The sequence below is a fragment of the Hyperolius riggenbachi genome, chromosome 12, assembly GCF_040937935.1.
Source record: "Hyperolius riggenbachi isolate aHypRig1 chromosome 12, aHypRig1.pri, whole genome shotgun sequence".
NCBI lineage: Eukaryota > Metazoa > Chordata > Amphibia > Anura > Hyperoliidae > Hyperolius > Hyperolius riggenbachi.
Window position 1 is genome coordinate 45769989 of NC_090657.1, and position 24715 is coordinate 45794703.

At 46.6% G+C, this 24715-nt stretch overlaps 1 protein-coding gene across 4 annotated transcripts in view; it reads right to left on the reverse strand.

The window, feature by feature from the left end:
- Positions 1 to 24715, reverse strand: part of LOC137542301 (ABI gene family member 3-like) — a 336298-nt gene that overhangs the window by 15687 nt on the left and 295896 nt on the right. For all 4 annotated transcript variants that reach the window (XM_068264119.1, XM_068264121.1, XM_068264120.1 and 1 more), the window contains 3 exons: positions 11297 to 11382; positions 7768 to 7815; positions 3729 to 3841 (listed from right to left, as the gene is read on the reverse strand). In XM_068264119.1, the coding sequence (XP_068120220.1) occupies positions 3729 to 3841; positions 7768 to 7815; positions 11297 to 11382 (247 nt within the window). The remainder of the gene's footprint in view (positions 1 to 3728; positions 3842 to 7767; positions 7816 to 11296; positions 11383 to 24715) is intronic.

Genomic DNA, 24715 nt, shown 5'->3' on the forward strand with positions numbered 1-24715 from the left:
ATATATTAGAGAATGATGCAAAAAATGAAAAAAAAAAAAAAAAAGCTATATATGAGACTCTTTTCTTTGCTACTAATGTTCTATGAATTATCGGTACTACGCATACAATTCATTGTATTATAGGTTATTTTTTTGCTGCAGTGTCACTTTAAAAGCATCATACGATTGTTATATAGATCAGCACAAGCTGCAGCTAGTTTACTATCAATAAAAGAAGATACTGCGCACTCTGAAAGTGACATGTCTTATAATAAATAATGCACGCATACTGCAAAGCCTTCTTGTAAGACAGGTAAAGCACACTTACACATAATTACACTAACGCATCATACGAGGAAGGAAGTCAATTAACTTTACGCAAGAGGGAACAGGCAACATGGACCACGTAAAGGAAGTGAAAGTAAACAAATAGAATAAACTCACTGAATGAGGTCATACAGAAAACAAACAAAGAACAAATGTAATGTCTACATGTAGCTTCTGTGCATTAATAGTTACACTACAAACTTGTGTTTCATGTCACAGTCACAGTATTGATGGCCTTCATTTTTTTCCTTCTAATTTTAGCTTTGGACTGGCTTCAGTTGGACCCAAGCATGGAAGGGAGGTGGCATAACCAGGGGATCTGTAAATATTGGGACCCATAAATCACAAATTTGCATGTTTATTTTAGGACATTTAGGGTGAAATCAGAGATTCTATACACTCTGCAAGTGTGGTTCTACATAAAAACTGGGACTACGTCACATTTTAATGCAAAGCCACCTCAGACCCCTGGTTTCCACCTCCCAAAGTGTCTTCATTCTTTTAGACCTTCATAGGAGATGACACAATTTTATACAAAATCTTTTTGGGTCACCCATAATGCCCTCTTATAGTATAATATTAGACACATATAATTACAATTTTGTTTGTCTCTTCTGTATGCAGTCATACTTAAGCCTGAACTCCAAGTTTTGGTTAGTTAAAGCCTACCCTACACTAATCAACTTTTTTTTTTTTTTTTGTAGATTCAATATAGGCCATGTTCAAAGTACAGGTAGTCCCCGGTTAACAAACGAGATAGGGACTGTAGGTTCGTTCTTAAAGGACTTACGAGCCCAAACAGCTAAAAAAAGATAAGTACCTTATTCAGTTTTAAATGCACGGAGGACGCCATCCGCGCCTCCGTGCAGTTCCGCCGGGTCCCCGCAGTCTGATCGCCCCCCGTGCCGCTCCCGACCCCATGGACGGGGTCGGGCTCCCCTTCCTCTCCTAAGATGGCCGCCGGAGCCGGCCGCGGCTGCGCAGTCCGCATACGCGTTAGTGCAGCTGCGCAGCTCTAGGGCCTCCCCCCTCGATCCACGCTACTGTGCGTGGATCGGGGGGGAGGGCCCTAGAGCTGCGCAGCCGCACTAACGCGTATGCGGACTGCGCAGCCGCGGCCGGCTGTCAGAGGTGCCATTCGTGCTACTGACGAGCTACTGTTTGTCCCCTACCTTATTGCCTGATGAAACGGGCTGTGCCTGCGAAACGCGTTGCATCTTTTGGGGTACCAATAATAAATTTATTTGTTTAATTCAGACAGTATTTTGAGTCTGCTTTCCGGAGGTAAGTCCACCACTGCCTCCCAGCAAATTTTAAAATTTTTATTACCTTTTATCCTGCTGGCGCCTCTGTTCTCTTACGATAATACTGTGTCCACCCCTGGTGGAGGGGTGACCTACTCCTACTTTCCTGATCTACAGAGAGCGACATCTTAATCCTGAGTGAGGACAGGTCTAATCTCCTCACCTGCATCTACAGTGGTTGCCTAAGAGGTAACCCACGCTTGTGAGTATATTCATCTCACACTTACATTTATCCACGGTTTCCAATACATACTACACTATATTGGGCTCTCGGTGTCTCCTATTTATCTGTTCTTAAGTCAGAACATTGTGCCATCTCTGTCCCCTGTACCTCCTCTGTGCCTCCAGTGTCCCCCTGTGTCACCTCTGCCCTTTGTACCTGTTTATACAAGTTTAAAAGCCATTTTTTCTTTGATTTTTTTTTAAATCAATTTTCTCAAAAACTACAAGTCCAATTTGAATTTTTTTTTGACTTGTTACCATGGAAACAGAGAATTCATGTCGTTCGTATCGGCGGGTCGTTCGTAAGTCAGGGACTACCTGTAGTGTGTTGCAGTGTGGTGTAACACCTGCTGCATAATGTGGCTTCCTGCACTGCAATGCACCATCTATGCAATGTTCACATTGCAGCGGGAGCATTGGGGTACAACATATTGGGCCACTGTAACGCACTTCATGCAGTACATTACTGCCAAACGTGCACGTTAAGAGAGAAGCATATACTGTATTTTTCAGACTATAAGACGCTCCTGAACATAAGACACGCCTAGGTTTAGAGGACAAAATCCAGGGGAAAAAAAAAATACATACTAAACCTGGTGCATCCATGGTGAAGGGTCATCTTGTGGACTATGCCCACTCCCTCATGCCCCCTTGTACCTCGTGTGATTTACCATAAGACACTGTAGGCACGGCCTACAGGCACCCGATGATGGAAAGGTAGCTCAATCCCCTCCTCATGTGCCTCCCTCCTGCCTTACCTACCCAGAGTTCCGAGCGGAGTGTCAATTAAAGGATACTCACTCGGGACTCGGCATTTCACTGACCAGATCTCCCACCAGTCAGGGGCACCTCTAGCTAGCTTATACTTAGGGGCATCTCTAGCTACTGAGGAGAGTTCTGACTATCTAATACTATCGGGCACCTGTAGCTACCTATGACGGGCAAATGAACTAAGGGAGAAGTGACAGCTGGGCCAGCCAGTACACTTGTAGGTTAATTGAGGGCAAGGTCTACGGTGCCAGGACATCTGTGCCTATAGGCTCTTGTGATATAAATCTGGGCATGGATATTCGGTAATTTTAAGCCAATCAGAGGACTAAGAATGAATAAACCAATAAGAGAATGTAGAAATTTTGGACGAAAATCCACATTGGAATGCGGAAATGGTTGGAAAGCGGTATTCGGCATTGGCGGAAAACGGAATCGATCATCCCTACCAACAGGAACAAACATAATTAAACAGCGGTATTGGGGCCTACAAGACACATTCTGCCGGACACTTAAAGGGAACCCGAGGTGAGAGAGATATGGAGGCTGCCATATTTATTTCCTTGTAAACAATGCCAGTTGCCTGGCAGTCCTGATAATTTTTTAGTATAAGTAATGTTTCAATCAAAACCCTGGAACAAGCATATGGCTAATGTAGTAAAACCTGAAACAGCTGCATGGCTGATCAGGGTTTATGGCTAAAACGCATGCTGGAGCATAGAAGGAGGTAAGTCATCGCTTCCCCACCCGCTGCCTACTTGTTCATTACGGTAATAGCAGAAGGGGGAACGCAGACCAGGGGGGACCCAGGTGAGGGCGGTCCGACTCCCCTCTCCACCACTATGCCCGCTGCCCTCCATTTTTGCCTACTACCCCCTCCACCTCGTCGCCCCCCACCCTTAGCCAGATAGACCCCCCCCCCCCACACGCCTCACAGGCCCCGGGCTGATGAAGCTACTGGTGATCCTGGGACAACGGAATGGCTGGGGAGGATGGCGAGAGAGCCCATGATCCTCATGGGGCTGGAGGAAGCCCCAGGTAAGTATAAATACACCAATTTTGTTATCTCGTGTTCCCTTAAAGCCTCACATACACAACATAGAGCATAGAGCACATACCATCACTCACCTGGTTTCACTGTGGGGTAACACTGCTCAAAGATTTCAGGTGGAGGGGGTAAGGGTAACTCGCCATTCATGCTAGGAAAAGAAGGGGCAGTGGGAGAAATTCCATCTGGAGATCTAGAACAGCAGCAGAGAAGAGGTGGAATTACTAGGGGCAAAAGAAGTAGCCAATGAGATGCTAATCATTTTGAGTTGATGGAAACGATGTTAATTTTATGCAAATGTATGTAGCTTGGAATTAACACAACACCTGAAATCACACATCTCACATGTCGTCTGTAGTTCATGTTGGGTCCGATCCAATTCACTTTTTCTTAAGTTTTCTCCTATGTAATATTTTAACCACTTGAGGACCACAGTGGTAAACCCCCCTAAAGACCAGGCGCATTTTTTACTAAAATGGCCACTGCAGCTTTAAGGCACAGCTGCAGGGCCGCACAACACAGCACACAAGTGATCCCCCCCCTTTTCCCCCCATATACAGAGCTCTCTGTTGGTGGGGTCTGATCGCCAGTGGTGCTCAGCAAGATTTTGGATATCCGAGCTACGCAGACAATCCGAAGTTTGAATAGCAATTCAGATATTTTTTTCAATCCGAATAGACTATCCAAGCAAACTCGGATTTCCCATCTGAAATCCGAGCGGATAGTTGGTTCAGATATCCGAGCAGAAGTCAAAATCACCTTCAATGGCAAAAAAGAGAGAGCGAGAGAGAGAGAGAGAGAGAGACTTCCGGTTTTCTATCCGGATATCCGAATCCGGCCAGATATCCAGGATATTGGGTTCGGATATCCGAGTTTACTCGGATACCAAAAAGTTCTGATTCGGATATCCGATTCGGATCCAGGTATCTGGGTATCTGGATCCGAATCAATTGGGATTTTAAAAAGGGGTATCCGAGCACCCCTGCTGATCGCCCCCAAGTTATTTTTTTTTTATAATTTTTTTTTTGACTATTTCATTTATTTATTTATTTTTCAATCCCCTCCCCCTCCCCCCCCCTCCCCCCAGCCAGCCAATCATAGCGATAGTAATAGCAGAGTCAAAAGTTATATTTTTTTTAACAAATTGTATTAATTTTTTCGTTTTTCAGTACAACAGCATAGTAATAATTAGTACTAACAAGCTTATGCAATAAACACATGAGAAAAACACGCATGGCACGATTTCCTGCTCGATCCGCAGGATCAATTCGATTATTTCTGACATGCCCGATCGGGTTTCGATCGATACAGCTGTCGATTTTGTATACTTAACCATGTGTACCCAGCATAAAACAAGATGTTCTACAGACAATATTCCCCCACCCCAGTTCTCCCGCTCTCGTAATCCCAAAACTCAATTAGGAAAAATCTCTACCAAGAGGAAGGGTAAATAGCTGCAATTTCCATACTTGTTGAGTGCAGGAGGGCTGAAGATGACCTGGCCTATCTAAGAACCAAGTCAGAGAAAGGGACCGGACTTGAAAATGAGCGACATTGTAATTTTTAAAAGTCTTGATCAATACCTGTGACCAATTTCAGCCTGAGATTGGTTGCAATTGTCGATCCAGCTTGCTCTTGGCGGCACCAATTTTATTCCAATTCAATAATTATAGAACTGGAGGGTCGACCGGCCACCAAGTCGAGAGATGTATGCCCACATTTAGATTTCTGGGCAGTATGCAGTAGGGAAGTGGTCTGAATGCAATGACACTTGTCAATGCTCTATAAGCAGCAGAAGCCTAGTTGTCTGATTCTCACATTTAGTCTAAAGCAACCAGAAGCTGGAGTATTGGTCTTCAATGACAGCCAATCAGAAGCAGGAACTGATAAGAAAGCCGCCCACAGCATTTGGAGCTAGAGCTTAGTTGATGGATAGCTTTTCAATAATATGTTTTGCATTCCTGAGCACGGCAGGTTCTCTCATGAAGCAAGGTGAAATATTTGCATCAGGTGCAGAGATTACAGGGGAAGCATTTTTACTGTGTTTACACTCAGAGCATGCAGTCGTAGAATGAGAAGTGAGTAGGAGGAGAAGTGAGAGGAGAGTGAGGTAAAGAGGTCATCATTGGGGAAAAGTAGCTTATTGTGCTGTGTGAGGAGTCTGATTGAGGAGGGGGAAGGCAGGAGAGCAGCCGTATGTCATTTAGAAGGGAGGAGGTGGCAATGCTCTCATGACTGAGGAGTAATGGAGTGGCTGAAGGTGAGCAGTTTGTTTGTCACAGACTCACAGCCAGCTAGTGTGCTATTGTGTTGAGCTGCAGCATGTTATGTGAGAACATTAACTGAAGCAAATTGTCGGGTGCTGTGTGATGATTTTAAATTTGCGGTAGGGGGCACATCCTCACAAGTTTGCCTCATGTTGCAAAAAGTCTAGAACCGGCCCTGTTCATGAGAAGCAAAGAAAAGAATCATGAACAGTAAATGTTTAGAAAGGGACTCGTGTCTTTTTTTTTTGCATGTACAGTGGCCTACACAGCTGCATATGGTTGAGCCTTTAGGACACTTTTTGGAACATCTGTTTTTTCCTTTGCTGTGGGAATTAGAAGTAGATAAATATGGAAATTGTCCTTATACGTTAACTCACACGTGCCAAACTCCAGTCCTTGAGGGTCATATCCATCCCAGTGTTTAGAATGGACAGAGAAATGGAGAAATGTATTCTACTTGATGAACCCCAACCTTCCTGATTCAGACCAGGTCTGTGGAGTCGGTACAAAAATCATCCTACTCAGACTCCTCATTTTTATGAAACCTCTGACTCCAGGTATCCAAAATTGCTCTGACTCTCCGACTCCACAGCCCTGAGTTCAGACCCATCAATTAATTTGAGCAGTGCCGAGAATGTGTGGGGACCTCTGCCCTTGAGGACTGGAATTGGACATCCCTGCTTTAAAGAAAACCTGAATTGAAAATAAAAGTCAAAATAAACATACACAAGTCATACTTACCTCCTGTGTAGTCTACTCCTCAATCTATTTTTCCTCTCCTGCCTCCTGTTTGTCCACTGTGATCAAGGGAATTCTCAGTCCTCCATTTTGAAAATAGCTATTACCCTATAACAGCTTCCTGGTCAGCACACTGTTAAACTGTAACATCGCCCACTTGAGCCATAAGGAAACATGGACACATCAGTTCTCCTCTCAGCTGTAACTGACAGCAACTGATACATAACTGACAGCAACTGATTTATTTCAGTTCTGACAAAATGTTGTCAGAACTGGAAGGGATCACTGTAGGAAGAAAATGGTGAGCTTCTGAGAGAAACTGATGGCAAGGTAACTATGTAATGTTCATTTGAAGTTACCTCATGTGTTTATTTTAAATATTTTTACTCAGTACAGGTTCTCTTTAAAGAGAATCTGTATTGTTAAAATCGCACAAAAGTAAACATACCAGTGCGTTAGGGGACATCTCCTATTACCCTCTGTCACAATTTCGCCGCTCCTCGCCGCATTAAAAGTGGTTAAAAACAGTTTTAAAAAGTTTGTTTATAAACAAACAAAATGGCCACCAAAACAGGAAGTAGGTTGATGTACACTATGTCCACACATAGAAAATACATTCATACACAAGCATGCTGTATACACCCTTCCTTTTGAATCTCAAGAGATCATTTGTGTGTTTCTTTCCCCCTGCAGCTATCTTCCACTGAAGTGTCAGGCTGTTTCTTCCTGCAGAGTGCAGACAGCTCTGCCTGTATGTAATTCCTCAGTATGTGAAAGCCCAGCCAGCTCAGAGGAGGATTTATCCAGCTTGTAAAAGATAAGAGAGAAGCTGCCCTAATCTATATAATACACAGGCAGTGTGCAGAGAGGGGCCTGGAGAGGGGAGATGCATCACAGAACCACAACACTGAAGAACTTGGCAGCCTTCCAGACACAGGCCTGACAAGTCTGACAAGAGAGAGATAAGTTGATTTATTACAGAGATGGTGATAGTAGAACGTGCTGCAGTAAGCCAGAACACATTAGAATAGCTTTGGAACTTGTAGGATGATAAAAAACAGGATGCAATTTTTGTTACGGAGTCTCTTTAAGTAAAAGAAATTATAAAACTTACACAGGAACTAGTGGTGGGGGAACTGGATCTTTTAGTCGACAGCTTCTCCTATAAGGTAAGAAAAAGTTTATTGACAGCATTTTAAGTACCTCATAAGAATACATACCCTTGCAGAATTTAGAATTTCTTAACCATTTTTTTTTTTGAGAATATGAATGATAACTCAAAAAACCTTTTCTTTCACCCATGGTTAGTGGTTGTCTGAAGCCATTAATTGCCAAACAACTGTGTTTACTCTTTTCAAATCATAATCACTACGCAAACTACCCAAATGACCTCGATCAAAAGTTTACATACCCTGGTGATTAGGCCTGAAAACATGCACACAACTTGACACAAACCGGTTTAATGGCTATTGATGGTAATATTCTCCTGTAATCTGTTTTCTTGTAATTAGTGGGTTGTGTCCAGTGGCTGGATAGTGTAATGGTTAAGGGCTTTGCCTCTGGCACAGAAGACCTGGGTTCGAATCTCGGCTCTGCCTTTTCAGTAAGCCAGCACCTATTCAGTAGAAGACGCTGCTACTGCTTATACAGCGCATCCTAGTGGCTGCTGCTACTGCTTATAGTGCGCGGCCTAGTGGCTGCAGCTCTGGCGCTTTGAGCCCACCAGGAGAAAAGCGCAATATAAAATGTTCTCTGTCTGTCTGTGTATGAAAGGTCAAGGAGTTTATGGACTCCTGACTGACTCCTCCATCTTTCATCCACTGATGCACTGATGTTTGGATTCTAAGTCAAGGGAAAGGCAAAGGAAATGTCAAAGGATCTGCGGGAAAAGGTAGTTGAACTCTATAAAATTGAAAAGGGATATAAGAAAATATCCAAGGAATTGGGAATGCCAGTCAGCAGTGTTCAAACTCTAATTTAAAAGTGAACAATGATGGGTTCCGCGGAAACCAAACCACAGTCAGGTATACAAAGTAAAATTTCAGCCATAAATGTTTTTATCTTGAAGGAAAAAACAAAAAATAACTTCGGGTGAAATACAGGATTCTCTGAAAAAAATGTGGTTTGGCAATTTCAAAATGCACAATAAGGGACTTGGAGAAAGACGGGGCTGCATGCCAGAAGAAAGCCATTACTACACAAGTGTCACAAATGATTCCACTTACAAATAGCACAGAGACAATCCTCAAACCTACTGGCACAAAGTCATTTGGAGTGATGAGACTAAAAAACACGACATTTGGAGAGAAGTCAACAAGGCCTATGATGAAAGTTGTTACACCATTCCTACTGTGAAACATGGTGGTGGATCACTAATGTTTTGAGGATGTGTAAGCTACAAAGGCACTGGCAATTTGGCCAGAAATGATGGCAATACGGATGCATTAAGTTATCCAAAACATACTAGAGGAAAAATTGCACTCATCAGTCAGGGAGCTGAGTTTGGGACGTACTTAGACATTTCAACATGACAGCTGATGAGAACTAGTGAACTGGAGGCTTTTTGACAGGATGAATGGGCAGCTTTACCATCCAAGAAGATAAAGAGCCTCATCCACAACTACCACAAAAGACTTTAAGCCGTCATTGATGTTAAAGGGAGCAATACACAGTATTAATAACTCGAGTATGCAAACTTTTAATCAGGGTCATTTTGGGTAGAGTGGGTAGTGATTATGATTAAAAAAGTGTAAACACAGTTGTTTGCAAGTAAATGGTTTCAGCCAACCATTAACTATGAGTGAAAGAAAAGTTTTCATATTATCAACCGTATTCTATTAAAAAAAAAAAAGGTTAGTAGTTGCACATAAAATTCCATATTTTTAAACGTGTTTGGTGATGTAACATTGGCAGCAACCCATACAGCTGTCATGGTGCAGGACCATATTGACATCCGAATGGACTAATGTATAATGTAACCCTGCAGTGAGGAGAATATAGAGGCTGCCATATTTATCTCTGCTTAAATGATACATGCACTGACTAAAATAATAGCAGATTTACTTACCTGGGGCTTCCTCCACCGTCTGGAAGCCTATGGGCCATATCCTATTCAAGGTGATAAGTAGCTTGCAAATGTGAGCTACTTGTCACCTTGCCATCGCGTGAGGATCACCGGCAAATCCAATTGCCCATATCCTTTGTGCGATGGCTGATCGTTAGGGAGCATTACTCAGGCGAAAGCCTGAGTAATGCTCCCTATTACTGGGCGATGGGGAGCGAGGCTTATGCTGTGGTGCTGTCCTTCAGCTCCACAGCCTCACTCCCCACACATGCGCACTAATCCTCTGCCATCTTCCGCCGCAGGATCTGGGGGTCTCCTTTAATAAGGAGACCCCCAGAGCTCCCCGTCGGGTCGCCGCACACTTTAGAAGCCCCCAACGTAGCTCTGCCAGGCTCCCCTGGCATTATACTTATACATACCGCCGCTGATCACCCGACGTCTCTCCCCGCAAAATCCGTCGCGTAATTACAGTGTATCTAACAGTGTAATTACTGTCCGCATAGGAGCCCGGGCAAAGCATCTTTGAATCTGCAGCCAGGGCTCCCCATTGGTCCACTGTCTGAGACATTTTATTGGTTCAGACAGCGGACCAATGGGGAGGCCAGGGTTCAGATTCAAAGATGCTTTGCCCGGGCTCCTATGTGGACAATAATTACACTGTTAGATACACTGTAATTACGCAACAGATTTTGTGGGGAGAGGCGTCGGGTGATCGGCGGCGGTATGTATAATGACAGGGGAGCCTGTCAGAGCTACGTTGGGGACTTCTAAAGTGTGCGGCGACCCGACGGGGAGCTCTGGGGGTCTCCTTACTAAAGGAGACTCCCAGATGCTGCGGCGATGACGTGCGTTAGCTGGCTTAGACCTGCTGTTTGCAGGTGTAAGCTAACACTCATGTCTGCTGGGAAGCAGCGCTTCCTGGAGGCATGCAAAAGGTAACTGGATACTGTGTTAAGAACTTGCTGGGTGTTAATATCGCCCAAGTGAGTTATTTTCTGCCTGGGGGGGTCTAAAGTTTAATAAGATTAGGTGATGCCCACATCGCCCAAGTTAAGAACTCTCCAGTGCTTAGCGCTGGCGAGTTCAGCAATAGAATATGGCCCTATGTGTCTGTTGAGGCAGCTCCGCTCTTAGCAAGTTTCCTGGGGTCCGCTCTGTAGTGGCCACCAGGAGGCTTCGGCACATGCGCAAGCATGACCACAGGCTCGTGCATGTGCAGAAGCCGCTGACCCAGAGGCGACCGAGGGGTCCAAAGGAGACTGGCTCAGAGTGGAGATATGGCGAGGGACACATAGGCATCTAGAAGCTGGAGGAAGCACCAGGTAAGTACCTCTATCTGATTTTATTTTAGCCAGCTCATGTATCCTTTAAGCAACGCCAATTGCCATGCTGTCAAACTTTGAGAAAGCAAATTGAACAAGATTTATCTAATGAGTTGGCAGTGGCAGATTTGCACATATCAATTTCTGCCTCTTCTGTGGGACTACTTAGCATTTTAGAAGATGTTCTCTTCATTATTAGTCATCTTCATAAAACATAGCAGTCAAATGAAATAATGTATGGCTAAGGCTGTGCTTACCCCAATGAATTGTGAATTTGGCCTGTTCTTTTCACACTCTGGCGAGACATAGTTCCTGTTTTAGACAGCTGCTGTGTGTCAGAGTCCTATAAAATAGAAAAGATTTATTTTATTTTGTCTTTTTTCACGTTTAGGTGTATAAAAGACATCTCTGCCTCTAACACATTTTCTGCTATGGACTACTAAGCATAGAATAAGTGTATCAATTTGTTATACTTTAATTCTGCCACAAGATGTCTCACTACTATTATTTCAAGGTTATTGGTGTGACGCCGTCGATATGACATATCGAATGCGTCATGGAGTTACCAACGATAGTTCTTCGCAAACCAACCAAACTGACAGTTTTTTGGTTTAAATACATTTTTTTTTTTCCCTTCGCCAAAGGGCTGGAGAAATCTTTTCAGGGTCAGGTAATTAGCCTCCTGTTGAAAAGATTCTCTGCCAGCACAGGTGACCCCCTGAGGTGTTTATGACCTCATCCATCAGGTGAAGGGTAGATATCAGTTGACAGAAGCTCATAAATTGTAGCTTTCTCCAGCCTGATCGGCACCGACTCACCAAGAGTCCGACACCTAGCTGCCTTGTGGCCTGAGTTGAAAGGAGACAGGAATGATCCTTATCACGCCATCTGGGCACCCAAAGATTCAACAAAACTGTAGAAACTGTATTTAATAAATAGGCACAGTTTGGTAATATTTCTGGTGTTCCCAAGATCGCAGTTCCCTCAAATTCACGGAGTTTATTAGATTCCACATGACACTGGTCCTGAGAGATTTTCAGCCCTCTGGATCTTTTGGAACCAGTGCCAGTAAGGTGAAAGGGGGGGATGGTGCTATTAGCGATCCAGACTCCTCGTGTTTGGTATTAGCAGATTCACACACTTACGCTGATTGTGAATATTCATTCGGGTTCTTGATATTACCTACGGGCATGCTGAGAGCGGGCAAAATATGAATTGGCCCAAAACCTCTCCCTGCCTAAGGGGGCATTGCCTTATTCAAATTGCAAGGCTGGACTTGTATGTGTCATAACTCCTCCCACCTACAATGAGGAACAAAACTGACATGATCCAAAAGTCCAGCGTCCTTTACCTTCAATCTGATGCCTAGTAACATCCTGGCAGCCCGCAAGGACGCGGGCAAACCCTCCCTCTTGGAACTTCCTAACAAAGGCCTGTTGGTCGCATGGCAACCGCCATTTTGGGACTTTCGCCAAAGACTTGCGATTGCCGCATGGACTACCAATAACGGTATTTGAACTGTATATTAAGACATTCTGTTCTCTTTTCCTCTCTTCTCTCTGTAAATCAATCTGTTCTAAAATAAGCTGTGTGTATGTAGTTTAGAAATAAACTAACGATTTTATCGTTCAGTTGTGTGCCTTTTCTGGTCATCTGATTGCTGCTATAACGAATCTGCCCTCTGAAGAGTCAGTCATACTACCGCATTGTTTTATGATTTGCTTATGATTGTTGATTTGCTAGCTAGGTTGTAAATAACCGTTTCTTCCTTCTAGGATTAGCTAGTACCAGATTTCCTGTGCGAAATCGATAACTTCGTTTCTCGATTATAAATACAATTCGAGATTGCATCATATAGGGACCCAGTAACCTTTCTTTAACGTCACATTGCTCACAGTCTTTAAGCCGTCGGAAGTGATTATTCCCCGAACGGTGACTTGAGCGTGTTGAACGTGATTGGGCTGGCTACCGTATTATGATAGCGCGGGAGTCTCTTTCCTCCCTGAACTTGAGAGAGTGGTGGCAGTTTACTTTATTTACCCGATTTCCAGCGCAAAATCGATATTTTTAGTTTACCGATTGTATATACAATCAGAATTGTACATGTATGGGCACCTCCAACCAATCTTAACCGTTTACTACGCACACAGTGAATTTGCCTCCAGCAGTCTCTAGTGCATGAGACCTGTATGGCAACAGTGGCCTAGTAATACGGGATTGGTGAGTGATTGTCCCATTACATATTGTCGGCAGCTGCGCGACCAATCTTTATTGTCAGTCTGTTCACCGTACTTCCTGCGTATGCTAACGGGAGCAGATTAGACGGGATTGGCACGCTCTGTCGCCCTTTTCTTCTTACCTCTGACGATCCAGCAACCGGTCTCGTTGTCCGTCTGCGCCCGTACTTCCTGCGTACGCTAACGGGAGCAGATCTCGACGGGATCGCGGGGCTGGATTGTCACATTGGTGGGCAGTGGTGGTGATAGCACACCCCAAAACCAGGCATAGCCAGCTTTTGGGAAATCAGAGCGCAAAGATCTGACAAACTCAGTCTTTGCAACCAGTATAATAATAAGGTGGTCGCTAAGTATCCTGTCTTGCAGAACCGAAGTTCTGGGCACAAAACGGTACACATTGATAGCGAATAGATTGGTCTACATTTCCTAACTTTTCTTTGCTATATCCTACTCTTTCTTGTACTCTTCTCTTCTGAATGTCTGATTCAGTTCTGGATTACCAGAATTGGTCTGTCTCTGACTTGCAAACACTGTGCGAGTCGCACGGCATCACCGCTTGGAATCGCAACCGCACACAGCTGATCCAAGCCTTGACGGAGAGGAACGGCCAGGCGATGGAAGTTTCCGATTCCCTACAGGAAGCCTCGCCACCCCCTCGTACACAGTCGCCCAGCACCATGAGCTCTGTGAGTGCTGATGTTGCTACTTCAGCTCCGAGTGATGTGGATACCCAGGAGGATCACGCCATGCTCCCAGCTTCGGCTAACCTACAGCCAGGAACAAGCAGCTCTGGACTGAACTTTACTGCTTTGGGCCAAATGAGCCAGCAGTTGTTGCCAGGACTGACCGGAGCAGATGTACCTGCATACTGGGAGTTACAAAGAGCACAGCTCCAGGAAGCAGAACGACAGCGGCAGTTCCTGAGAGAGGAGCGCCAGTTCCAGGTGGAGAACGAGGAGCGACAGCGTCGGTTCCAACGTGAGCAAGAGGAGCGGCAGCACAGGCATGCACTAGAACTTGCCCAGGCGACACCTGCTCCTCCTAACACTCCTGCTGCAGGAGGCACTCCTCTACCTGCAATCCCTAAAGCCAAGTTTCCTGTTATGGAGAAAAATGGGGACATTGACTTGTATCTACGCTCGTTTGAAAGAGCATGCCGCCAGTTCCGCATCCCTGAGGCTCAGTGGGCACTCCACTTGACACCTCAGCTCACTGGTAAAGCCTTGGATGCTTTTGCGGAGCTACCCACCGACCAGGACAGCGACTACCAGGCTATCAAGAAGGCCATTCTCGCTAAGTTCCAGCTCACGCCAGAGGTCTACCGGAAAAAATTCTGCCTGATCCAGAAAGGATCCGCAGACTCTCACGCAGACGTGTATAGCCGTTTAAGCACCACGCTGCATCAATGGCTCCGAGTCCTGGAAAACAAGACTTATGATGCTATTGTGGATTTGATGCTCCACTACCAGTTCCTTGCTGTCTGCGCTACAGACGTGAGACAGTTTGTGTTGGAGCGAAAGCCTAAGTCCGCGAAAGAAGCCGTTGAGCTGGCCGACATGTATGTCGCGACCCGGGTACCGGACACTCGCAGGCCTGCGGTACCAGACTCTCGCAAAACCCTGGTACCTGACAGCCGCAAACCTCCAGCCCCTGACAAGGACAGAGCTATGTCCCAGAACTGGAGAGAAAGCAGGCCCGCTGGCCCTGCGAACCGGGAGTGGGCCAAGCCCTGGTGCGAGCGCTGTCAACGGCCTGGCCACACCAAGCAAACTTGCTACGCAGGCAAGCCAGCCCAGCAACCTAGCCAGGCGGCTAGCACCGCAGCGACATCAAGGCCTAGAGGGGTCAACCCATCCGCACCTGCTTCGTCTACTGCACTGCTGGTTGGAGGATCCGAGGTACACCGCATCTCCCAGAACCACCAGCCTGTCACGGTGAACGGCCAGACTGTCGTCGGACTTCGAGACACCGGCGCAGATGTCACTCTTGTCCGCTCACATCTTGTTTCGGAAGAGGATATTCTCCCAGGAAAGTACCTCACACTGACAGGCATCGGAGGTACTCGAACCAACGTGGTCCAAGCCCAAGTCACCATCGATTGGGGTGTGGGGTGTCAAAAGCGAGTGGTTGGGGTTCTAGATGATCTTCCCGTGGCCACAGTGCTTGGCACTGATTTGGGCACACTTGTTTGCCACTATGAATACCCTGCGGACCCGCAGGTGACCCAAGCCGGACTCCCTGACAACCAGGTACTGTACCAACCTTTAGGAAAACAGGGTGAGGGGAACCCTTTACCTGCTATTTCTACCATACCGACCGCATCTAGGCGCGAGGTATCAGACTTAAATGTACAAGCGACTGAATGTCTTTTTACTAGGCCTGTACCTATCACTGTTGACCCAGATGCATGTGTCAATGTCAATAATTGTGATATGCCTGATTCTGTCTCTGTTCTGGCCATTACACGTGCTATGGCCAGCCACCCGAACTCAGAGCCGACAGCAGGGACCCCCTCTGGCTGCTCTGACCTTCAGGCGGATGACAATCAAGAAAAGGAAATCGTGTCATACAATCCTAATGTTTGTGATGCTGATGGTACAACTCAGCTGGCAGATACTCCCAGTGTCGCCAGTAACCTGGGCTCAGGTGATGCGGGAGAGGCAGCCCTAACTGTCCCTCCCATAACATCTGACCCCAGCAGTGAGGGTAACTCTCCGCAGCTGACTTCTTACATCACCGGTCAGCTGGAGGAGACCTGTGGCACTGCCTTCGTGCAGGCCTTGAGGAGTGATCCCAGTCTGGAACCGCTTAGGGCCCGAGCCGGCCAGCCTCCAGATGAGAGCACTCCGTACAAAGTATACTGGGAAAACGATAGACTGTACTGCGAACCGGTGCAGCCTATCCCAGGTGATGCGGGTGGGAACACCCGCCAGCTGATAGTCCCTAGGGAATTTCGTGCGCAGGTACTCCGCATAGCTCACGACATTCCCTTAGCAGGACATTTGGGCACCAAAAAGACCCAAACCCGTGTGCAGAACCATTTTTTCTGGCCCGCGATGGGGAAGGACATAGCCAAATACTGCCGATCATGTTCCACTTGCCAGAGGGTTAAGAAGGCCGGGGGCACCCGCAAAGTCCCTTTGCAGCCACTTCCTGTCATCACTGAGCCCTTCCAGAGGGTGGCAGTGGATATAATTGGGCCCCTACCCATTCCTAGCACCTCTGGCAAGCGCTACATTCTAACGGTTGTGGACTACGCCACCCGTTATCCTGAGGCGGTAGCACTGTCTTCTCTTAGGTCTGCCACCGTAGCAGATGCCTTAATCGGGGTCTTCTCGCGAGTGGGGTTTCCCGCCGAAATGATCTCCGATCAGGGCTCCTGCTTCATGTCGGAGCTCATGGAAGCCCTCTGTGAGCGAATGCAAATCAAGCACACCACTTCCAGTCCCTATCACCCTCAAACCAACGGTTTGTGTGAACGATTCAATGGAACGTTGAAACAAATGCTGGCAACCTTCGTAGAATCGCAGGGGAAGGACTGGGAGAGGCACTTGCCTCATTTGCTGTTCGCCTACCGAGAAGTGCCACAGGAGTCCACTGGGTTTTCGCCCTTTGAGCTCCTCTATGGCCGAGACGTCCGAGGGCCATTAAAACTGATTCGGGAGACTTGGGAGGGGAAAAATGACCCCTCAGAAGTCTCCGTGGTGGAGTATGTCCTAAAATTTCGGGACAAAATGGAGTCCCTTGTAGCCCTCATGACGGAAAATCTGTCCAGGGCACAGGCCAAACAAAAGGCCTGGTATGACCAGCATGCTAGGGATCGGTCATACAAGGTTGACCAGAAGGTTTACGCCCTACTCCCGGTCAGGCACAACAAATTGCAGGCCGCCTGGGAGGGGCCGTACACCATTCTGAAACAGGTAAACCCAGTCACCTACCTAGTAGGCCTGGGAGGTAAACGTCAGAAACGGTTCCACGTGAACATGTTAAAAGCACATGAGGAGCGAGAACAATATGTAATGGCCGTGTGTAGCCAGCTAGAGCCAGAAGAGCCGGATCCCTTGATAGACCTGTTAGCAGAGCTACGAGAAGTGGCGGAGGATTGGGACATCAACCCCCACCTCTCGTACCCGCAGCGATGCCAGCTCACTGCCCTCCTGAGTGCGCACAGCGCCACCTTCTCAGGACTCCCTGGCCAAACCAACCTAGCGGCTCACCGAGTTGACACAGGGACCCACCCGCCCCTACGGCAGGGCCCCTATCGCACCTCACCAGAAGTACAAGCCGAGATAAAGCGAGAGATTGAGGAGATGCTGCAACTGGGGGTCATCCAGAAATCCGCTAGCCCATGGGCCGCCCCGGTTGTCTTAGTCCCCAAAAAGGACAAAACAACCCGGTTCTGTGTTGACTATCGGAGACTGAATGACATCACCACAACGGACGCATACCCCATGCCACGAATCGATGAATTGCTGGATCAACTGGCTTCCGCCAGCTATCTGACAATCATGGATTTGAGCCGTGGATACTGGCAAATTCCGCTTGCGCCCGAGGCGAGAGCGAAATCTGCATTCATCACCCCTTTTGGGCTCTATGAGTTTACTCGTATGCCCTTTGGGATGAAGAATGCGCCAGCCACCTTTCAGCGGGCCATGAACGAACTGCTGGAAGGAATGCAAGGTTACGCAGTAGCCTACCTCGATGACATCGCTGTATTCAGCCCCACCTGGGAAGAGCACCTTGACCATTTGTCACAGGTGCTGGGAAGGCTGTCCGCGGCCAATCTGACCGTTAAGCCCAACAAATGTCAGATTGCCCTGACTGAGGTTCACTACCTAGGGCACAGAGTGGGCAGTCAGACCCTGAAACCCCAGATAGGGAAGGTCGACGCCATTGTGGCATGGCCTCAACCTACCAACAAAAAACAAATCCAAGCCTTTCTGGGAACAGCGGGGTACTATAGGAAGTTTGTTCCATCCTATAGTACTTTGGCTAAACCACTGACCGATGCAACAGGTAAAAAACAACCCAACAAGGTCACGTGGAACCCAGCACTAGAGCAGTCATTTCGGGCCTTGAAGGAGGCGCTGGCTAGCGCTCCTGTCCTCCAAGCTCCTGACTTCTCCCGCCCGTTCATTGTTCAAACGGACGCCTCCGACCACGGTCTGGGCGCCGTACTTAGTCAGGTAGATGCAACCGGGAATGAGCATCCTGTCCTATACCTGAGCAGGAAGCTACTTCCTAGGGAGGCCGCCTACTCCACAACTGAGAAGGAGTGTTTAGCGATAGTGTGGGCCCTCCAAAAGTTGCAATCATACCTATATGGGCGATCCTTTACGGTTATCACTGACCACAACCCCCTCAGCTGGCTGAAGCGGACTGCTGGTACCAACGGGAAACTCCTCCGCTGGAGCTTAGCGCTCCAGCAGTACGATTTCACCATCCAGCACAAACCGGGAAGCCGGCATCAGAATGCTGATGGGCTTTCCCGCTGTAATGAGCCAGGTAGCAAGTTGGTATTGCTTCAGTCAAGGTCCTGCTAACCTATCCTTCCCCAATCTTGGAAGGGGAGGAGATGTGACGCCGTCGATATGACATATCGAATGCGTCATGGAGTTACCAACGATAGTTCTTCGCAAACCAACCAAACTGACAGTTTTTTGGTTTAAATACATTTTTTTTTTCCCTTCGCCAAAGGGCTGGAGAAATCTTTTCAGGGTCAGGTAATTAGCCTCCTGTTGAAAAGATTCTCTGCCAGCACAGGGGACCCCCTGAGGTGTTTATGACCTCATCCATCAGGTGAAGGGTAGATATCAGTTGACAGAAGCTCATAAATTGTAGCTTTCTCCAGCCTGATCGGCACCGACTCACCAAGAGTCCGACACCTAGCTGCCTTGTGGCCTGAGTTGAAAGGAGACAGGAATGATCCTTATCACGCCATCTGGGCACCCAAAGATTCAACAAAACTGTAGAAACTGTATTTAATAAATAGGCACAGTTTGGTAATATTTCTGGTGTTCCCAAGATCGCAGTTCCCTCAAATTCACGGAGTTTATTAGATTCCACATGACACTGGTCCTGAGAGATTTTCAGCCCTCTGGATCTTTCGGAACCAGTGCCAGTAAGGTGAAAGGGGGGGATGGTGCTATTAGCGATCCAGACTCCTCGTGTTTGGTATTAGCAGATTCACACACTTACGCTGATTGTGAATATTCATTCGGGTTCTTGATATTACCTACGGGCATGCTGAGAGCGGGCAAAATATGAATTGGCCCAAAACCTCTCCCTGCCTAAGGGGGCATTGCCTTATTCAAATTGCAAGGCTGGACTTGTATGTGTCATAACTCCTCCCACCTACAATGAGGAACAAAACTGACATGATCCAAAAGTCCAGCGTCCTTTACCTTCAATCTGATGCCTAGTAACATCCTGGCAGCCCGCAAGGACGCGGGCAAACCCTCCCTCTTGGAACTTCCTAACAAAGGCCTGTTGGCCGCATGGCAACCGCCATTTTGGGACTTTCGCCAAAGACTTGCGATTGCCGCATGGACTACCAATAACGGTATTTGAACTGTATATTAAGACATTCTGTTCTCTTTTCCTCTCTTCTCTCTGTAAATCAATCTGTTCTAAAATAAGCTGTGTGTATGTAGTTTAGAAATAAACTAACGATTTTATCGTTCAGTTGTGTGCCTTTTCTGGTCATCTGATTGCTGCTATAACGAATCTGCCCTCTGAAGAGTCAGTCATACTACCGCATTGTTTTATGATTTGCTTATGATTGTTGATTTGCTAGCTAGGTTGTAAATAACCGTTTCTTCCTTCTAGGATTAGCTAGTACCAGATTTCCTGTGCGAAATCGATAACTTTGTTTCTCGATTATAAATACAATTCGAGATTGCATCATATAGGGACCCAGTAACCTTTCTTTAACGTCACATTGCTCACAGTCTTTAAGCCGTCGGAAGTGATTATTCCCCGAACGGTGACTTGAGCGTGTTGAACGTGATTGGGCTGGCTACCGTATTATGATAGCGCGGGAGTCTCTTTCCTCCCTGAACTTGAGAGAGTGGTGGCAGTTTACTTTATTTACCCGATTTCCAGCGCGAAATCGATATTTTTAGTTTAGCGATTGTATATACAATCAGAATTGTACATGTATGGGCACCTCCAACCAATCTTAACCGTTTACTACGCACACAGTGAATTTGCCTCCAGCAGTCTCTAGTGCATGAGACCTGTATGGCAACAGTGGCCTAGTAATACGGGATTGGTGAGTGATTGTCCCATTACATATTGTCGGCAGCTGCGCGACCAATCTTTATTGTCAGTCTGTTCACCGTACTTCCTGCGTATGCTAACGGGAGCAGATTAGACGGGATTGGCACGCTCTGTCGCCCTTTTCTTCTTACCTCTGACGATCCAGCAACCGGTCTCGTTGTCCGTCTGCGCCCGTACTTCCTGCGTACGCTAACGGGAGCAGATCTCGACGGGATCGCGGGGCTGGATTGTCACAATTGGTATGTACAATAATTTGTTGGTTCTCTGGACTCTCTATTATTCTAACCACCCCAAGCCTCTTTTTTTTCAATAATACATTTTTATTGCAAATAATTAAGCAAGGGAAACGAACACTACGAATTCAGCGCAGGAGACTTGGGCGCATCTGGTGCCATCATAGACCGTAATAGGAATTAAGGATATAGTGGCGCACAGTGAGTTACTTCGGCGCTGTCAGAAGACGGAGCTGAAGTTACTTTTATAACCCTGTAATTCACCTTCCAGCAATAACTGGAAGCCGAATTAGCTCATTCCCCACCATCCATGTGGACCTGGAAGGGGAATAGTAATTAACGACGCCCCGGCACTTGAGCAGCAGCAGGATAAGCCATATAGCGGCTGTATCCTGCTCCCAAGTCTCCTGGCAGCGAATTCTCTCGTACGCAGGGAAAAACCATAAGTACAGAAAATGTGTAAACATGAAAAACAAGTATTTCCTAAGGCGCCAACATATTACACAGTGCTGAGCAATAAACAGGAAATGCAGACAAGGAACCGGCATATACAGTACAAACTAAGGAACAGGAGGTTGGCAGCACCCTTACAATGTAGGAGGGGAGGTGCACATGGAATGGAGGGGGGCTGCTATTTATTTAAGGATTAATATAGTGCCGACATATTACGCAGAGCTGTACAGAGTATATTGTCTTGTCACTACCTGTCCCTCAGAGGGGCTCACAATCTTGTCCCTACCATAGTCATATGTCTATGTATGTATCGTGTAGTCGTGCATGTATCTTATTCTAGGGCCAATTTAAGCGGAAAGTACATTTACTTATCTGTATGGTTTTGGCATCTGGGAGGAAACTGGAGTGCCCGGGGGTAACCCACGCAGACACGGGGAGAACATAAAAACTCCTTGCAGATGTTGATTCGAATTTGAACCGGGGACCCATCACTGCAAGGTGAGAGTGCTAACCACTACGCCACCATGCTGCTATATACTAAAGGAGGGCTGAACATGAGGTAGGTAAAGTGTTGTTGCAAATTTTCGCTAAGTCATTTTCGCATCGAAAATCCCGTTTTCGGATTTGGCGAATCTTCGCAAAAATCTTCAGAAATATATGCGTTTTCGACCAGCATCGGAAATTGTATGCGGACGCTTATGCCCTTATGCGGAAAAATGTCCACAATAATCCGCATGGAAATTCATTCTATGCGGACGCTTATGCCTTTATGCAGAAAAATGTCCGCAATAATACGCAAGAACATTCGTATGCGGACGCTTAAGCCCTTATGCGGAAAAATGTCTGCAATAATGCGCAAGAAACTTTTCTGTATGCGGACTCTAATGCCCTTATGCGGAAAAATGTCCGCAATAATATGCAAGTAATGCGAAAATGACGGGCATTAGGCGAAAATTAACGCGAAAAAATTCGATCAAAGATTTGCCTGTCGAAACGAAAATAGGCAAAAATTCGGCGAAGCAAATGTTTGCATTTGCGCTCATCACTGAGGTGAACCACAGGAAAGAAAGGGTTGAAAAAAAGATTTGTGCATATGTCTCTTTCTCTCAGTCTCAGTATATATACACTCAAATTATGTGTGGTTGTGTATGTGGGCATGTGTCAGTTGGTTAAGTTAAAGAACAACTATCGGGAGAAAGTGTCAAATTTAAAATCCATATAAATGTACATTTCTCCTAAAGTAAATTCAGAATCCTTTACTTCGACAAGTACAACAGGGGTTGTATCCGGAACACCTGCTGCATGGTACATACATGCCCACTATCTTCTGCTGTCCACATCCCTCACTGTCAATGGCTTTTCTTCCCTACCATCCTCAGCCCAATCCTCATCACCTTAAAATAAGTAGTGTAACATTGTAGGGACTGGGTATAAAACCAGGGGCATTTCTAGGTTCCTGGGAGATCAGGGGCACCCCTGGGAACCAAGGAGGAATGAGGCAAAAATGGGCATGGTCATGTCGTGGAAAGTGGGCGTGGTCATAGGTGTGGCCAAATGAACATAGCAGTGGCGTAACTTAAACGCCTGTGTGCTGTACTCGGCTGGCGGTTATACTGGGCTGCCTGGCTGGTGGTGATGCTATGCTGGCATTGCTAGCGTTGATGCTGTGTTGGCCTGGCTGACAGTAATGCTGTGCCAGCTTGGCTGGCGGTGATGTTGAGCCGGCCTGGCTTTGCTAGGTGACTTGCTGGGGGCTTTGCTGGGCTGGGAAATTTGCCAGGGGCATTTTGGGGTGCTTTGCTTGGCTAGGGGCTTTACTAGGCTTTGCTTAGCTGTATGCTTTGCTGGGCTGGGACCAGCAGGCTTTGCTAGGCTGGAGGTTTGCTTTGCTGGGGTCTGTGCTTTGCTGGGCTGAGGCCCTGGGGCTTTTCTTGGCTGTAGATAGGTAGGTGCCCCCAGTATAGGTTAGATAGGTAGGTGCCTGCAGTATAGGTTAGATAGGTAGGTGCCTCCAGTGTAGGTTAGATAGGTACGTTCCCCAGTATAGGTTACATAGGTAGGTGCCCCCAGTATAGGTTACATAGGTAGGTGCCCCCAGTATAGGTTAGATAGGTAGGTTCCCCCAGTAAAGGTTAGATAGGTAGGTGACCCCAGTGTAGGTTAAACAGGTAGGTTCCTCCAGTATAGGTTAGATAGGTAGGTTCCTCTAGTATAGGTTAGATAGGTAGGTGCCTCCAGTGTAGGTTAGATACGTAGGTTCCCCAGTATAGTTAGATAGGTAGGTGCCTCCAATGTAGGTTAGATAGGTAGGTTCCCCCCATAGGTAGGTGCCCCAAGTGTAGGTTAGATAGGTACGTTCCCCCAGTATAGGTTAGATAGGTAGGTGACTCCAGTGTAGGTTAGATAGGTAGGTTCCCTCAGTATAGGTTAGATAGGAAGGTATCCCAAGTAAGTGCAAGACTGAGAGGGGGGCGCTGGGCGGAGTGGCAGGAGGAGCGGGCATAGTGTAGTTAAAACTCTCCTTCTGATCCAGGCACGCACGGCACGCACGCACTCTCCATCTCCTTCCTACTTCCTCCCCTGGCATCCCTTGCATTGGTAACAGCGCACCCTGTGATGACATCGGTCACGTAATCACAGGGGGCGCTGTAACCAAGGACGCCGGGAGAGGAAGTAGGAAGGAGATGGAGGCTGCCTGTGGAGATCGGAAGGTGAGTTTTTAACTACACTATGCCCGGCCCAGTGCCCCCTCCTGCTGATCAGTCTGATCCGGTGCATCATGACAACAAAGCCCCTAGCGACGCCACTGTGTAAAACCTAGACAGACATAAATCTGTCTAGCTATGGGCTAGATTCTGCCTGATTACTATGGTGACGACTCCGAGCTTACATTCAATAATACAGCGTCACTATTTCTCTAGAGACCAGACGTTCCTTTATATGAGAGTCACTGCTGAGAATCAGAGCCATATTTCTCATCTGTTTCTATTCCTTCTTTGTACAGAGACTTCTCTTTTTGACACAGCTCAGTTCCCCAGCTGTGGCTTGTATGAGGCGCCTGTGTGCACAGCTCCTCCTGCACAGCCTGTTATCAGTGATAACTGCAATCAGCTGCTGTCTAGTTATTGTATATATTCTATATCAGTGTGCTGCCACTGCATACACCGCAGACTGTCTCTCAATATTGTGAAACTAAACCGGAGTCCTATTAAACAGTGAAGAAGTACAACCACAAATGCAAACATACATCTGGTATAAATTGCCACCACATCCCGTATAAAAGATGCCAACGAGTCAGACTGCAATTATTAATTCACAAGTAAAGATCCTCTGTTATTTCTATAAAAAAAAATGTTGAACTCTTTTTCTAACTCATTAGATTAAATTAATGATGCATTAAAAGGTTTGGTAACAAATTTATTTTTTTTGCTAAGTAAAATAGGAAAATATCTGCTGCAGCAATTCATAGCTT